General features: G+C 44.0%; 1 protein-coding gene across 4 annotated transcripts in view; it reads right to left on the bottom strand.

Moving 5' to 3' along the window:
* The window catches only part of SLC4A10 (solute carrier family 4 member 10), a 302,923-nt gene that overhangs the window by 41,015 nt on the left and 244,098 nt on the right, over positions 1-17,810 (bottom strand). For all 4 annotated transcript variants that reach the window (XM_075933502.2, XM_014569435.4, XM_075933501.2 and 1 more), the window contains exon 15: positions 642-747. In XM_075933502.2, the coding sequence (XP_075789617.1) occupies positions 642-747 (106 nt within the window). The remainder of the gene's footprint in view (positions 1-641; positions 748-17,810) is intronic.

The raw sequence follows: 17,810 nt of genomic DNA, 5'->3' as shown, positions 1-17,810 counted from the left end.
ATATTTTGTACATACGCCAAGTTCTTTCAAGAATAATACATGTTTCATTAGATGCTGTAGAATGATGGCTTGATTTCTTTTATGTCTAAGAAACATGTACACGACTCCAATAGCCATTCAGTACATAGCTGACATTGAAGGAATGGATAAAATCGATCTTTAGCAACTAACTGGGATGTTAATAATCCTTCTCTCCCTTCCGTCTCTCATCCCTGTTAGTATAGCCTGAACAGCTGGCAGAGTATTTGAGGAGAAATAGAAGCTTATAGGTTCTTTTTAGACAAGGCAGCTTTGGTTTTGCCATCTGGTAGAATTTAGGTCAAATCCTTTGTTGTCATTTGATGTGTTTAGACATAATCTGAGTCATACTTCTCTGTTAGTATGTAAACACATTTGCAAAGCAGTGCACAATGATGCACATTCTTGTTTTAATATGTACTAATAAAGATTATATAATAACCTACCAAAAGGTTTATAAAAATGTTAATGATAAAAAACCTACATTAACCTTTGTTCAGCAAAGTCCTATATGTGCCTTACTTAAACAACAGACTCGTAACTGGAACAGTGTAATTTATTAATAATAACTATTGAAGAAAAGATAACATTCAGTTTTTATTAGGTCTCACTATTTCACTTACTGACACGGTTAGGTTTCCCCAAGTTATGTCCGATGCGGAGATATTATTGTCATTCCAGTATTTCAAGGTCTTATTGCTAGGATTATCTGGCTCCACACAATTACATCTGAAAAGATAATAAAGAAGTATTTTTTGTATTTATTGACAAAATCCAAACTCTTTATTATGCTTATGGCATTAGCATATTAAAATTGTGCTCTCATTTTAATACCATTTTATGGTATTGAATACAGATCAATAGTTATCAGCAGTGTAGCAACATAGTCACAGTGTACCTGTGCAGGCATATTACATAACATTGTAGTGACACATGTAACTGATTATACACAGTAACACAATTTTCTTTTTATTCTATTGATGTACTCCAGATTTCCTCAAGAGCACTGACATGGTATTGATTATGTGCCAGTGCTATTAAGCTCATCTCTTTGAAACTTCTGCATGGAGATGACCTATTATTCATGGCTCTGGACTCTAATAGCATGCATTCCTCATACTCTAAGGACATGTCTACACTAAGAAATTATTTTTAAATAAGTAAAATCAACATAATAACTTCCAATTTAACAAAATTGAAATAGCATGTTCCTACTACAAGGAAGCATCAATATTAATAAGAATTATTCTGCAATAGTGTGCCCACTCTGATTGGAGACTGCCTTAGACTTAGAGCTCCCGGAAGGGCACCAGGAGGGCAGACACTTCCTGTGGCTGCTTGGTCAGGCAAGTTGCAATGTGTGCTTTCAGGGGCTCCTCTCTATAGCTACGTCTCACACCACTCATCCACTGCCCTGCCCCTCATAGGACACAAAAGGGATGCAGTGCGCTCTGGTTGCCCTCGCAGATGCCACAGCACTCAGCATGGAGCCAGAACTGCTACAAAGCAGTGCTAGGCATGCAGGCCTTGTACTGCACCTCATGGGGCAGTTCGTCCAGACTGCCCGCATGTTGCTCCAGCAGGACAAGAACCAGGACCTACAGAATGAACCCCAGTGTGGGCCGCAGGCTCTTCTCACCCTGCTTCTCCTGCTGCTGCACATGCCCTTCAACCCCCTGGATACTGGTGGCAGGAGACAATGTTGGACAGGTGGGACTGCGTCATCATGCAGGGATGGTGCGACCAGCAGTGGCTGCAGAACTCCCGCATGCAGAAGTCCACCTTCCTCGAGTTCTGCAAGTGGCTCGCCGCTGCCCACAGGTGACAGGACACTGGCATGCAACCCACCGTCCCCATGCAGAAGTGCATGGCCATTACACTCTGGAAGCTCACCATGCCAGACAGCTACCACTCTATCAGAAACTATTTTGGTGTGGGGAAATCCACAGTCAGGGCCATGCTCATCTAGGTAGCCAAGGCCATCAACCAGGTGCTGCTACGGAGGGTCATCACTTTGTGGAATGTGGACAGTATAGTTGACAGCTTTGCTGCTGTGGGCTTCCCCAACTGTGGGGAGTGGGGAAGGGCATAAATGGCATGTACATTCCCAGCCTGACCCCTGACCATCATCCATCAGACTACATCAACAGAAAGGGGTACTTCTCAATGGCACTGTAGGCCCCATGGATCACAAGGGATGCTCCTCTGACATCAGTGTTGGTTGGTCAGGAAAGGCTCACAATCCCCACATCTTCCGGAACACCTGCCTCTTCTGAAAGATGCACACGGGCACTTTTTTTCCCCCAACCACACCACCAGAATTGGAGAGATGGACATGCCCATCATGATCCTGGGCGATGTAGTCTATCTCTTGCCCCCCTGCTTAATGAAGCCCTGAACGGGTAGCCTGGACCCCAGCAAGAGCACTTCAACAGCAGGCTGAGCAGGTACTGCATAGTCATTCAATATGTATTCAGCCAATTAAAGAGGAGGTTTAGGAGTCTCCACACCTGCCTGGACCTCAGTGAGCGCAACATCCCCTTTGTGATGGCAGTCTGCTGAGTGCTCCACAACCTGTGTGAGAGCAAGGGGGAGACTTTTCTGCCAGCATCGGGGGAGAAGCTGAATGGCTGGCCAGAGAATTTGAGCAGCCAGACACCAGCACCATCAGGAGAGCACATAAAGGGCCTGCGCTCAACAGGGAGGCCTTGAGGGAGAGTTTCATACAAGGCAATTATGCAACTCTCCCCTGTGCCTCTCCACACGGGGCCCCTGCATTCCCCCTGTGTGCCTTTCCTTTCCTCCCCCCTTCCTTCCCCTGCCCACCCTTCCCACCTTCTCCCCTCCCCTGCTGAGCAAATAATAAAGACATGTTTTTTGAAATACAGGACTGTTTATTGGAGGGACATAGAACAGGAGAAGGACTAAGGAAAGAACCTGGAACCTGGGGGGTGGAAGAGAGGGGAGCTCAGGGATGGGTCTGGCAGTGGTGCCTGCCTCTAGGTAGTCGGAAGGCTTCTGCTATGTGAGAGGTCCCACTGCCCCATGTTCTGGGGCCCCAGCAGCACCTCAAGGGGTTAGGATGGGAAGCCATAGAGGAGGCAGGGATTTGGCTACTACATGCACAAGGCCATGTGCTCCCTCACCAAGGTGAGGGAGGAGCACATGGCATTGTGCTGGCATGCCAGCTGGCACCCAGATCTCCTCCTAGGCAATGGCATGCTCCTGGCACTCTTCCTCAAGCCCCCAGATGAGGGACTGCAGGCAGGCCATCTGTTCCCACATTAGGTCCTCCCAGGTGCATTTCTGCCTGTTGGATTCCACAGAGTCAGGTAGATGGTGTGGGAGGTTGGGTATGCACCAAGCTTGCAGATGGCCCAGCTGTGAAGAATATTTACAAGGGCAGTGATCCCAGGACCCAATGTGCATGAAACCTAGCCCTAATCTCTGAGCCAACATTGAAGGTCTCGGTTCAGAGGATGGTGATGTGCTTTGAGCAAGGCCATATGTTGCCTAGAAAGTGGGCACTTTCATGCAAGGGCACAGATATCCCAGGGAAGTATTGCTACCCCCACAGCTCAGGATAGGTGCTGGCCAGGCCAGGACCCTGAAGGCAGGGAGGGAAATGGGGCAGCTCAGGTTCCTACTGTGTCCCGCACATGTCGGGTCAATCACTGGTAGCATCCCACAGATACAGAACTTCAATCACTGCTGGAGGAGAGTGTTGGGGGAGGTGTGCGAGAGCAGCCAACACTGCTTGCCAGAGAGTATTCCCTGCCTCTTCCTCCCCCTAGCAGATTCCCATATACTGATCAGTCTCCTTCGCATCGCTGTGCAAGACTGGGAGCAATATTACCTGAGTGCAGGCATGCGCCTGTGCCATGTGCAGCACTCCTATGTGTTTCCATGACCCCAGCCTCCACAGTGGTGGCTTGTCATGGGAAGGTGTCCCACCATGGAGGCCGAGTAAGGCAGGCCTGTCCAGGAACCTTGTAAGAAGGACTGAGGGGTTCCTGTGTGAGAGTATCATGGGGCTGAGTGCTCCAGACCAGTGCTGCATGTGCGGCCTGCTGCTTGCCCCTGCATTTGTATAGGAAAAGTTATAGAACTCACCTGAAGTGCCTTCCCCAGGTTCATCCAAGGCCTGGGAGACATCCTGGGGAAAGTGGAGGGAGAGGAAGAGGGCCAGAACTGACTCCAGGGTGAGGAGCAGCTCTTGGCTGGTGGGAATGGTCACCTGGCTGGCTTCCTCCTCCTCCTTATCATCGTTGTCTGCCACCCCATGCCCCTGGAGGCTGACACTGGGCATATCCTGGGCAGTCTCCATCATGGTGATGATGATGATGGGGGACATGACCAGCTCCCCTCCCAGGATGGCATCCAGGTGGTCATAGTAGCAGCAGCTGTGTGGTGCCACCCTAGAGCATCCACTCTGTTCTCTAGCCTTGTGGTAGACCTGCTGGAGCTCTTTGATTTTCATTCGCCCCTGGTTGAGTGTCTGGGTGTGGCCCTTCTCAGCCAGGCTGAGAGCAATGTGGCCGTAGACCTTGGCATTTTGCTTTCTGATGTGGAGATCCTGGAGGTTGGTTCCCTCACCCTGGTTCCTCGAGGAGTAATGGTAGTTCGAATTAGAGAGCCTAATTCGAACTACCTACTCCATGCCGCATGTAGCTGCGGGCACGGAGTCCGCACTACGGGGGATTTAAAAATGGCGGTGCCCGGCAAGATGCAAATGAAGCCCGGGATATTTAAATCCCGGGCTTCATTTGCAACTTCGAATGCCTACATTAGCCACCCTAGTTCGAACTAGGGTGGCAGTGTAGACATACCCCCTTAGATCTCAATGAGGTCCAGGATCTCCGCTCCAGATCAGCCTGGAGCTCTCCTGCATCCATTGCCAGTGGTAGCAAAGGGAGCTGGCCTCCATAGGAGGCTCTGAGGGAGCGTTTGGGTTGCTTATGGCTACTTCACTGGCTGCTGTCTCACCTGGGGCTTCCAAAGCTGGTCACATGTAAGAAGCCCTTCTCCTGCTCCCGGGAGTTTTAAGCTTCGCCGGAGGAGGGGAGCAGTGGAGATGCCAGGTGTGGCCAGAGCATTCAGAGCTGCAGCTATGGGAGGCCTCAAATTAGCAGCACTGGAGCATCCACACAAATGCTATTTCAAAATTAGTGTTATTCCCCGAGGAAAGGAGGAGTACAGATTTTGATATAACCAGCCCATTATTTCAAAATAACGGGTTTGGTAGTGTGTACGCACCGCTTATAAAGTCAACCTAAGGGAGTTAGTTCAAAATAACCCCCTAGTGTAAATCAGGGCTCCCTGTGCTGTGCTACCTCTCTCTCTTTTATAATGTCTCTACATTTAAGTCCTGCCAACCCCCCAGGACACATGTCATTGTTTTGCAGTATCCCCAAGACCGGCTGCACTGCATCTGCATTTTCTCCACCTCCACAGCTGCTCTTAAAGCTTCATTTTCATTTTAAACTTTGTATTTGAACATAGGAAATGTAGCAGAGGCAGCGTGGGAGGACAATGCTCCAAACAGGCAATTAAAATCAAAATTAAGTCTGAAGCAGCTGTGGGAGGCTTGCTTCTCAGCAGAGTCTTAAAGAGCAGGCACTGTATTTTGCAGATTCTGAAAGGGAAAAAAAATCTTGCCTTGCAGGGCTTCAAGAAAGCACCCATACAACCTACAGCACAAAACAGCTGCAAAAAATGCTGTGCTCCAACATAGTGTTAAATAGCTATGGCCTAGCAGATAAAGCATAGGGCGGGAGTCAGTAGATCTGTGTTCAAAACCTGAATCCACCACTGAACCATTGTGTGCATTTAGACAAGACCTTTTCTGTGCCTGTTTCCCCATCCATAAACTAAGGATAAGAATTCTTACCCAGGATTATAAGTACTTTATGTTCTCTAGATGAAAACTGTAGTACTAATATATTGGCTTTTCGATTACAGTAGACAGAATGGTGTAGGACAGTGTACCCCTTTTTCAAAAATTTTTTTGTAAGTACCCCCAGTACCTACAGTTTTCAGACACACACAAATTTTTTCTACCGTTGCCACACATTCATTTAAACAACTTAATCTTAGCTAGGCGAATGATTAAATTTTTGGGTGTAAAAAGTACAAAAATAATAAAATACTGTACAACTTAAAACAAAAATTCAGTTTTCTCCAAATTTCAGTTGTGTTCATGTACCCCCAAGACTGCTCTCGAGTATCCCTAAGGGTACTTGTACCACTGTTGAGAAACACTGGTGTAGGGTGCCACTTTCTCAGCAGAAGGGAAGACTCTATTTCACCAACAGACTGTTATATCTGAATGAGTTATACATAATAATAGTTAGATAAACTATGAAAAAAGTTTCTAATTCATTAAAATCTTAGGTGTGATAACTAGTGAAACGACTTCATGAACATTCAGAGTAATTTACCTTTTAGACTTTCATAATTCTGAAAAGAATTCAAAAACCTTAAAATACTTAGTGTACTTTTGTGGTTGGGTCATTCAAGTTCTATAATGTTATATAAATAGATCCCTTCTCACCAGGATTATCAATGAGTCCTTCCCAGGGACACAGGAAGCTCTAGTCTAGCATTTACTACATTCCAGTGCATTTATAAGTGGGAGATCAGTTATCGGCAAGATATTTGTATTACCAGAGTACACACAGACCAAATCTTGAGCTTGCACCATTAGGCTTCAATGGGAGTATTATGTTCAGTTCTGGGCACCACATTTCAAGAAAGATGTGGAGAAATTCGAGAAGGTCTAGAGAAGAGCAACAAGAATGATTAAAGGTCTAGAGAACATAGAATCATGGAATACTAGGACTGGAAGGGACCTCGAGAGGTCATTGAGTCCAGTCCCCTGCCCTCATGGCAGGACCAAATACTGTCTAGACCATTCCTGACAGACATTTATCTAACCTACACTTAAATATCTCCAGAGATGGGGATTCTACAATCTCCCTGGGCAATTTATTCCAGTGTTTAACCACCCTGACAGCTAGGAACTTTTTCCTAATGTCCAACCTAAACCTCCCTTGCTGAAGTTTAAGCCCATTGCTTCTTGTTCTATCCTCAGAGGCCAAGATGAACAAGTTTTCTCCCTCCTCCTTATGACACCCTTTTAGATATCTGAAAACTGCTATCATGTCCCCCCTCAATCTTCTCTTTTCTAAATAAAACAAACCAAATTCCTTCACCCTTCCCTCATAGGTCATGTTCTTTAGACCTTTAATTATTCACGTTGCTCTTCGCCGGACCCTCTACAATTTCTCCACATCTTTCTTGAAATGCGGTGCCCAGAACTGAACACAATACTCCAATTGAGGCCTAACCAGTGCAGAGTAGAGCGGAAGAATGACTTCTCATGTCTTGATCACAACACACCTGTTAATACATCCCAGAATCATGTTTGCTTTCTTTGCAACAGCATCACACTGCTGACTCATATTTAACTTGTGGACCACTATAACCCCCAGATCCCTTTCTGCCGTACTCCTTCCCAGACCGTCGCTTCCCATTCTGTATGTGTAAAACTGATTGTTCCTTCCTCAGTGGAGCACTTTGCATTTGTCTTTATTAAACTTCATCCTATTTATCTCAGACCATTTCTCCAATTTGTCCAGGTCATTTTGAATTATGACCCTATCCTCCAGATTAGTCGCAATCCCTTCCAGCTTGGTATTATCTGCAAACTTAATAAGCGTACTTTCTATACCAATATCTAAATTGTTGATGAAGATTTTGAACAGAACGGGTCCCAAAACAGACCCCTGCAGAACCCCACTTGTTATGCCTTTCCAGCAGGATTGTGAACCATTAATAACTACTCTCTGAGCACGGTTATCCAGCCAGTTATGCACCCACCTTAAAGTAGCCCCATCTAAGTCGTATTTACCTAGTTTATTGATAAGAATATCATGCGAGACTGTATCAAACTAAAGTATAGGTATACCACAGTCACCACTTCTCCCTTATCGGCAAGACTTGTTATCCTATTAAAGAAAGCTATCAGATTGGTTTGACATGATTTGTTCTTTACAAATTCATGCTGTCTGTTTCCTATCACCTTGCAACTTTCCAAGTATTTACAGATGATTTCCTTAATTACTTGCTCCATTATCTTCCCTGGCACAGAAGTTAAACTAACTGCTCTGTAGTTTCCTTGGGTGTTCTTATTTCCCTTTTTATAGATGGGCACTATATACTTGCCCTTTTCCAGTCTTCTGGAATCTCTCCTGTCTCCCGTGACGTATGAGGAAAGACTGAAAGAATTAGTTAAGAAAAGAGAGGATTGCGGGGGGACATGATAGCGGTTTTCAAATATCTAAAAGTGTGTTATAAGGAGGAGGGAGAAAAAATGTTCTCCTTGGCCTCTGAGGCTAGGACAAGAAGGGATGGGTTTAAATTGCAGCCAGGGAGGTTTAGGTTGGACATTAGGAAAAACTTCCCAACTGTCAGGGTGGTTAAAAACTGGAATAAATTGCCTATGGGGGTTGTGGAATCTCCATTACCGGAGATATTTAAGAGCAGGTTGGATAGACATCTATCAGGGATGATCTAGACAGTGCTTGGTTCTGCCGTTAGGGCAGGGGACTGGACTCAGCGACCTCTCATGGTCCTTTACAGTTCCATGAAAGTCAATATGAATCTTGCTTCTGATTTATATGTAAGCAGAATTAGAACCTTGGTGAGTGGGATCAAACCTAGAATTTAAGCCAAAGTAGATGTTTCACTCTGTTAAAGGCATCGGTTTGTTGTGACTATCACTGTGCTTGTGCTGCTACATAGAATATAGTAATTATAACTTAAAGGAATGCCTTCTAAAATTCCGGTTTAATATTATAGTGGCCTTAGGTGGTAAAAAATGAGATTTCCACTGTGCCTCTTCCAATAATCCTATGGCTCAGGAAAATATCACGTCTTGAGAGCAATGCAGCCATCATATTTATATATGCAGTGACACAGGATAGCCCTTTCCAAAGTATTATTCAACAGGAATGTATTAGTCATATTTATTAGTCAGCAGGAATACTGTGTTCAGGGACATTTTACTAACAATGTGAGCTAAAATAGGTAAAGGGTAATATAGCAGCAACATGAAATGGAAGTCCCTTTCATTACTACTTTTTTTATTCTGAAATACTGAGAGAAGTCCTCTGGGCTAAAGCAAAATACTTATCAACATGCACCTGCTGTGTGGTTTTCTCTGCTTCAGATTATTGCCTATTGTGAGATAAAATGATGCACCAAAGCTGGACTAAGTACTAGCTCATAGGCACTATTGCAGGTTCAGAGATTCCCAGCAGAACACTATAAAGATAAAGGTGTATTGCTGACAACTGCTCAGCACACTGAAACACAGTGTCTGACCCACTGAAGAGTTCATGCCTTGTTCAAATCAAACAGCAATGTGCTATGGACAATTCTACAAATACGTTTTTAAAGTAACATAGCATACCTTTAAACACCATATTTTCCCTGTGAGAAGAGTAATAAGCCAGCACCTAAGAAGTAATTTTGCTTATGCTAGTAGATACGTAATGATTTGCCAGGAAGAAATTGCTATTTTCACAGACAAAGCAAAAAAGGCTCGCCAGTGTTAATAGCAGTGAATTCTTAGACAGACAAAACGAAGATGGAGAAGTATTAGCATCTTAATTGGCAGAACCTATCTAGCAATGAAATGCTTCTTTTTACACCTTTGACCTTTTGATCGATGCTTTACCTAAATGGAAGTGGTTCTCACAATTCTCTTTTACTGGACAAACTTCAAGTATTATCTCACCCAACTTGTCTCTCTAATGACATCGCTACAACTAACCTTCAGAAAATGTTAGAGTAAGGAAATAGCAAGGGATCTGGTTTCTGAGGGTATATCTACACAGTACCATAACTCAAAATAAGATATCCAATTTGAGCTATGCAAACTGTGTATCTTATTTCAATGCTATTTCAAAATAACTTATTTCAAAATGTGACGCTGTCTATACAGCACCAATTTTCAAAATAATGCACTATTCCAAAACATCCCTTCCTCCTCGTGGAATGAGGTCTATAGGGATGTCAGAAAAGCAAGCCCAAAATAACGGCTGTGAAGACGCAGGATAGCTATTTCAGAATACTGCGGTATCCCCAAATAGTATTGCAGTATAGATGTAATGTTGGGGAGGTCGAAGGAAAAATAAGTACCAAGCTACCCAAGAAGTAAGTCACAAAAACAGAAATCTAAAAATACAAAAACAATTAAAAAATATAATCCTTTGTTAACTCAGACTCTGGCTTTTCTAGAATGCAGTCTATGTACTACCATCAGCTCCATGGTTTACTACCATCGCCAATAGAGGGCTAATGTTCAGAAAAAAACCCTATACTGCGTGGGAGGCATTTTGCACTCTGATACTTCATCTAAAAGTTTTCTCTAAAAAATGGTTCCGAGATGTGAACTCAACACATTCCCAAATATCTCTCTGCAAGAACAGATTTGATCTACTGGGAGTATAGAAATATGGTACTACATGTTCTATATAGAAGATGTTCATTGACACCTTAATTCTGATTGTTAGAATGTTCTGTATGTATGGCTTAAGAGAAAAATCAACATATGTAGAAAAACAAGACAAGGTCTTTGAAAAGTCTTCATAATCCTCAGAAATGATGTATCTTAGCCTAGAAGATGTATATCAACTGAAAACTGGATGGTTGAGGGGTAGAGTTTGCCATGGGGTAGCTTCTCTACAGGTTCCAGAGTAGAGGAGGTGAGTAGAGAGGAGGGTGTCAAAGATTAGAAAGTTAAAAGGGCATATGAGATACAAGCAAAAGAGAGACAAAAAAGCAGCAGCTGGGAAGAAGGGAAGGATAGCAGCTGGGAGTTTAGTTGGACAGTAGATAGGGTAGAGGTCTGGCTGATAGGAGGCACAGGTGGAGAGAAAAGGGAAGTAGTTGTGTTGAATCAGGAGGAACTGAATGCTGAGATTAGTGTAATTTTGGGAAGAAAAGGGAAAGCACCAGAGAATTAGGCAACTAAGAAGGGTTAAGTCACTCTATGCTGTAAGGATTAGTGTAACACTGGCAGACCCCAGTCACCAAAATCAAACCTGGGACCTCTAAAAATTAGCTCATGAGCCTCTACAGCATGAACTAAAAGACAGTTGGCTCTTAGCAAAGCTGTAGAGTAGACTGATTATTCTCTGTGTAAGTGGTGTCAATGCCACTAGATGGGACAGTGCACCACATCCAGAAGGTGTATGGGTTACGTTATCAGATGTGGCAGGAAACAGTGAATGAACATTGAAAATAAATAATTTAAAAGTAATTAATTAAGTTAATTCAAACTCAGTTTTATATCTGCAAGTGCTAAAGAGAAACTGTAAAAGAGGAACTACATTCTCTTCTGTCTTAGATTCCTTGCAGTTCTACTGACTTCAACTGACACAGGACTTCGCAAAATAAAAATTAGAATTTGCTTCTAAGTAAATTGTCTCTTTAATTTACAGACAGTGAGCCATCTAAACCTGGCATGCACGCAGCACTGTGTGTGTAAAACTAGTCTTCATGATACACTGCACAGGCACTGATTTCTATACTCTTATAAGACATGCCAGATTGACATGAACTTGGCTTCTTAAGTAATTCAAAGAGTGGGATTTTCTACTCCTAATTCTTAAGTACATGTCAATACCAAGACAGATTGTAATATGCATATTACTATGCCAAGAAATCACTTTGAAATTATTCAATGTAATCTGTTAATAATTGAGTAACTTCTGGTGAAGAATTATTTGCTAAAGAAACAACACGAACTCATCATTTTGAAAAAAAAAAACAACCCAATAAAGAGAGACAACATTTCAAAGGCAGTGGTTCTCAAACTGTGGGTCCCAACCCCATGTTAATGGGGTCACCAGGGCTGGCTTAGACTTATGGGAGCTGGGGCTGAAGTCTGAGTCTCATCGTCCAAGACCAAAGCCAAAGCCTGGGGGCTTTGGTCTTGGGTGGTAGGGCCCAGGTTACAGGTTCCCTGTTTGGGCCTGAAACCCTTGGGCTTTAGCTTTATGACTCACCCACACTTCTATCTGGAGAGGTGGAGCTTGGACTTAGGTTTATTGTCAAAAGGAGGTCACAGTGCAATGCAGTTTGAGGATCTCTGGTCTAAGATTATGTCTACAAAGCACAAAATCTGGTCTCCGACTTGGGTTTAGCCCTAAGGCCTCCTTCCATCCACACACAAATCAGTCTGAGTTGGGCCAGGAACCCCATTGGATTGTGGCCCACAGACACTGCTGGGGACTGAGTTAGACCTTGAGTCCTGTTGAAATGTGGGTTAAAACCCTGGCATTTTGCAGTGTGGTCCCCCCCTCCTTGGGTCCAGATAGTCTGCCCATGATATCCCTGTGCTTCTCTTCCTGTCCATCCCATAACTTCCCATTCACTTCCCAGGAAAGCAAAGCAATCTTGTGGTTCAAATACAGATGCCCAGCTGGAAACAGCCAATCCTCACAAATAATAATATGGCCAGCACTAACAAATCCTGCACCAAGCATGCTGTTGCTAGCTGTCCAGAGGATTCCGGTTAATTTAGGGCATGAGAAAGACATGCAATTTTGGCAAGAGCACAAGGAACAATTTTATCTACAAAGCTCTAGCCGAATGGCTGTCAACACTGGGGATTGATGGGACAGCAGAACCATTTCCAGAGCAGAATGAACATCTAAACAGACTACCACCAAGTCAAATGTTCTAACAGCATCTTTGGGAATTCCCCATTTCTGTGCCTCTTTTATGAGGAATTTGACTGTTGCATCAGACCTGTTGAGTAAGGTTGGCATGCTTATAACTCCCCAGTCACAAGCACCACTGGAGCAGAGCTGGCTGTTGGCAAAAAGTGACCCTGAATCTGAGGCTGTTAACTGAAGATTTTATGTTGTTCTTCCCACTTCAGCAACCCTAGATTCATACAGGGAGGAGCTGTAAGGGGGAGGCCCTAGGGAGCAGTCAACAGCAGAAATGGTATGAGAGCAAGTGTTGGAGCCAGAGCCTGGTAACAAGTATCAGAGGGATAGCCTTGTTAGTCTGAATCTGCAAAAGCGGCGAGGAGTCCTGTGGCACCTTATAGACTAACCGAAGTGTTGGAGCATAAGCTTTCGTGGGCAAAGACCCACTTCGTCAGATGCATCTGATGAAGTGGGTCTTTGCCCACAAAAGCTTATGCTCCAACACTTCAGTTAGTCTATAAGGTGCCACAGGACTCCTCGCTGCTTTTGCAGAGCCTGGTAAGTTTCTGCTGCTGGTTCTGCTATTGTTAATATATAAATGAGAGGAATTTTTAGTCGATGGCCCTATTAAGTTATTAAAACAAGCAGGGGTTTTCATAGAATCATAGAATACTAGGACTGGAAGGGACCTCGAGAGGTCATTGAGTCCAGTCCCCTGCCCTCATGGCAGGACCAAATATGGTCTAGACCCTCCCTGATAGACATTTATCTAACCTATTCTTAAATATCTCCAGAGATGGGGATTCCACAACCTCCCTGGATAATTTATTCCAGTGTTTGACTACCCTGACAGTAGGAACTTTTTCCTAATGTCCAACCTAAACCTCCCTTGCTGAAGTTTAAGCCCATTGCTTCTTGTTCTATCCTCAGAGGCCAAGATGAACAAGTTTTCTCCCTCCTCCTTATGACACCCTTTTAGATATCTGAAAACTGCTATCATGTCCCCCCTCAATCTTCTCTTTCCTAAACTAAACAAACCCAATTTCTTCAGCCTTCCCTCATAGATCATGTTCTCTAGACCTTTAATCATTCTCGTTGCTCTTCTCTGGACCCTCTCCAATTTTTCCACATCTTTCTTGAAATGCGGTGCCCAGAACTGAACACAATACTCCAATTGAGGCCTAACCAGCGCAGAGTAGAATGGAAGAATGACTTCTCGTGTCTTGCTCACAACACACCTGTTAATAAATCCCAGAATCATGTTTGCTTTCTTTGCAACAGCATCACACTGCTGACTCATATTTAACTTGTGGTCCACTATAACCCCTAGGTCCCTTTCTGCCGTACTCCTTCCCAGACCGTCACTTCCCATTCTGTATGTGTAAAACTGATTGTTCCTACCTAAGTGGAGCACTTTGCATTTGTCTTTATTAAACTTCATCCTATTTATCTCAGACCATTTCTCCAGTTTGTCCCTGGTCATTTTGAATTATGACCCTATCCTCCAGATTAGTCGCAATCCCTCCCAGCTTGCTATCATCTGCAAACTTAATACGCGTTGATGAAGATTTTGAACAGAACGGGTCCCAAAACAGACCCCTGCAGAACCCCACTTGTTATGCCTTTCCAGCAGGATTGTGAACCATTAATAACTACTGTGAGTACGGTTATCCAGCCAGTTATGCACCCACCTTATAGTTGCCCCATCTAAGTTGTTTTTACCTAGTTTATTGATAAGAATATCATGCGAGACCATATCAAACGCCTTACTAAAGTTTAAGTATACCACATCCACTGCTTCTCCCTTATCCACAAGACTCATTATCCTATTAAAGAAAGCTATCAGATTGGTTTGACATGATTTGTTCTTTACAAATCCATGCTGGCTGTTCCCTATCACCTTGCCACTTTCCAAGTGTTTACAGATGATTTCCTTAATTACTTGCTCCATTATCTTCCCTGGCACAGAAGTTAAACTAACTGGTCTGTAGTTTCCTGGGTTGTTCTTATTTCCCTTTTTATAGATGGGCACTATATTTGCCCTTTTCCAGTCCTCTGGAATCTCTCCTGTCTCCCATGATTTTCCAAAGATGATTGCTAGAGGCTCAGATACCTCCTCTATCAGCTCCTTTGGTGCACTTCTGTTCAGGACAAAACCCACATCATTCCCTTAGTGCCCCTCCTTCCTCCTGAAACCCCATGGAATTCAAAATGGACAGTGAAAAAAAAAGAAACCATTAAACAAGCAATTCCATCATGTTTACTGGTTCCTCACTATTGTGAGTTGAGAATCCATAATTAACAGATTCATGGATCCCTCCCTGTAAAGGGTTCCACCCTTTAAGTGAGTGCCCCTTGGCGGCTGAGGGGAGTCTTACAGTCTCTACCTGCCCATCTATGAGTGAGGCAGCATTCAGCAAGTGGCCAGGGATCAGGCCTCTTCTTTACCACCACTGCTACCCCCCACTCTGAGTGCGGTTTGCAGGAGGAATTGTGAGGGGACCCACGCCTACCCACTCCTCTGGGTCCTGGCCCAGGGACCCTATGAGTAGCAGTTACTTGCTAAGTTTCAAAGTACTTAGTTGCTGTCACATCCCTGGGTCACTTTCCCAGGATGCTGTCCCATCCAATCCTTCTCTAGGGCATTGTGGTTGAGTTCCCCTGTCGGGGGTTCTGCAGGGTTGCCTTTGGCTTCTTGCCTAGCCTTCAGCCACAGGACCTAGCTCCGACCAGGTATGATGCCCCAGCTCCCACTCAGAGCTGTCCAGAGTGCTATATCCAGGAGATATAGAAATCATTTTCATATGCACCTTGCCATGATATGTGATGCCTTTCAGTGCCACTCCAAACAATGATGTGGCTGGTATTTTTGTGTGAATAAAATAAAACCCACTAATAAAAAATGTAATCTTTTGGCCTTTAATTAAAGCAGCCTCTTTGAATGTGGCACCAGGAGCTTGGTAGAAATAGCCCCTGCTACAGCAGGCAAGGAGAAAGTCCAAGATGAACTGATGGAAGCAATTCTACTAAATAAAACAAACCGGAAGACAGAGTCCCAGAAGAGCCAAATGGAGTCTCAAAAGGATGCAAGATGGATTGGAAAAGACAGAAGTTGTGCAGTGCAAAAAGAGAGTAATAGACAGACTGTAGGTTGAGGGAAGAAGGCAGAGCACAGCAAAAGGAGTTATTTGAGCAGTTACTTGTAATCATAGCTACCAGATTGCAGGCTCCGCTATCAGTTTAACCTCCTGTACACTTTATCCTGACATTCAGTGTCCACATCAAAAACCTTGTTTTCCCATACACTGGTGCTCCAGAGATCAGTCTCTAGGAGAAACATTTGATAAGCTGAGAAGAAAAGGAGAAAGCAGCAGCAGGAGGAGTGGGGAGAAATGAGAAGGGGTTGCTATGCCAACTTAGAAACACCAAGGACAATACAATATGAAAAGGTCACAGTAGTAAGAAACAGGCCAAAAAGTATGTGCACAGCACATAAACAGATTACATGTAAGGGCTGCCATTTTAATTTCTTCGAGGCAAAACTCCTGAAAAAAATATTCACACTACTGTACAGTAGCATACTGAAGAACATTTTAAAGCTAGAATTTACATTTGTCCTTCAAGTGAGCTGTTCTAACTCTTGATAATTTTTTGAATGTCTGAAATAATATTCCTGCTCTACAGATATTATAATATAAGGCCACAATTCTATGTCCACTGAAGTCACTGAGAAGACCAGGAGTGCAATGATCTTCTTGCATGAAATTCACTGCAGTATTAGGACCAAAATCCAGATATACATGATGCAATTTAGACCAGTAAACACAAAAGGACTGAGAGAGAAACAGGACAAATGGTCCATTAATTAGCTCATGTGGTTACTCAGTAAAAGATGGTTCCATTCCGTAAGTCTGTTGGTTTTTGTTAAATTGGAATTTACTTATTGAAGGTAAATTGGCAGATATGAAGTTTTAGAAATTATTCTAGAATGACTTACAGTATAGGTACTGTACATCCAAATACTTGTATCTACTTGTAAGAAACATTTTGTTCTAATTACCCCTAGTATAGTCTTCTGCAGTTTATTATAGGAGACCCCTATATTTAGGTTGCCTAATGCTTTCCATTAAAAAGTATACCTGCAAAGTTTTCTTTGAGATTCTGCCACATCTCCATTGTTTGCAGCAGAACTTTGATACTTGGAATCCCCACTGGCCATAGATATGCATTTTTTCCCTGTGAAAATCCATTCAAATTTGGCTAAGAAAAAGTGTTAAAATCACAGTTTCCTTTCTTGCTCGTGTTCCTCAGAACACTTTTGGCAACCTGCCAAAAATCAATGACCATCCTGAGGCCAATTTCATGCCACTATCAAAGAAACAGTAACAGAAGCACACACACAGAAAACAATACCTGGAAGCCCTGAGCAGTCACGAGAGGAAATGAAGGAGAGAAAACAGCTGAGCCACCTCCTAAAACCGGAAGCTTCTTGATTCAGCACATGGACACAGTACCCACCCTTTAAAGCCAGAAGGAGCCACCATGATCATCTAGTCTGACTTCCTGCATGTTGCAGGCCATAAAACCTCACTCACCCTCGTCTATAATAGACCCATAGTCTCTGGCTGAGTCACTAAAGTCCTCAAATCATGATTTAAAGCAGGAGTCTCAAACTCCTAGCCCATGGACCATCCCTAGCCAGAGCAATTGTGCAATCTGCCCAGGAGTGCCAGCGAGTCAGAGGAGGCTTGTCCCTTCCAGTTCCCCAAGCCCTATCCCTACCCGCTATCACTCCCACTCTCTCCACTCCCCATGGCACCACGTCTCCCAGATGCAGCTTTGGGGATTACCGGCAGGGCCTGGTGCAATGTGACAGCAGTGGTCAGAGCCCCCCTATGTTCCCCGCGGCTCAGTGAAGTGAACTGGGCAGATTCACTTGCTCTGCTCCACTTCCCTATGACTCCTGCTGCCACCTGGAACCCAACCACTGCAGGATGCTGGGAGGGAGAGGCCAGGGTGCTGATGGGAAGGTTTTAGTGAGCAAGAATGGACAGCCCTCTCCCT

Source organism: Pelodiscus sinensis, chromosome 7 (assembly GCF_052426305.1).
Source record: "Pelodiscus sinensis isolate ZL-2025 chromosome 7, ASM5242630v1, whole genome shotgun sequence".
NCBI classification, from domain to species: domain Eukaryota; kingdom Metazoa; phylum Chordata; order Testudines; family Trionychidae; genus Pelodiscus; species Pelodiscus sinensis.
Note: the sequence above shows the minus strand (reverse complement) of the source record. Positions and strands in the feature narration are given on the sequence as shown.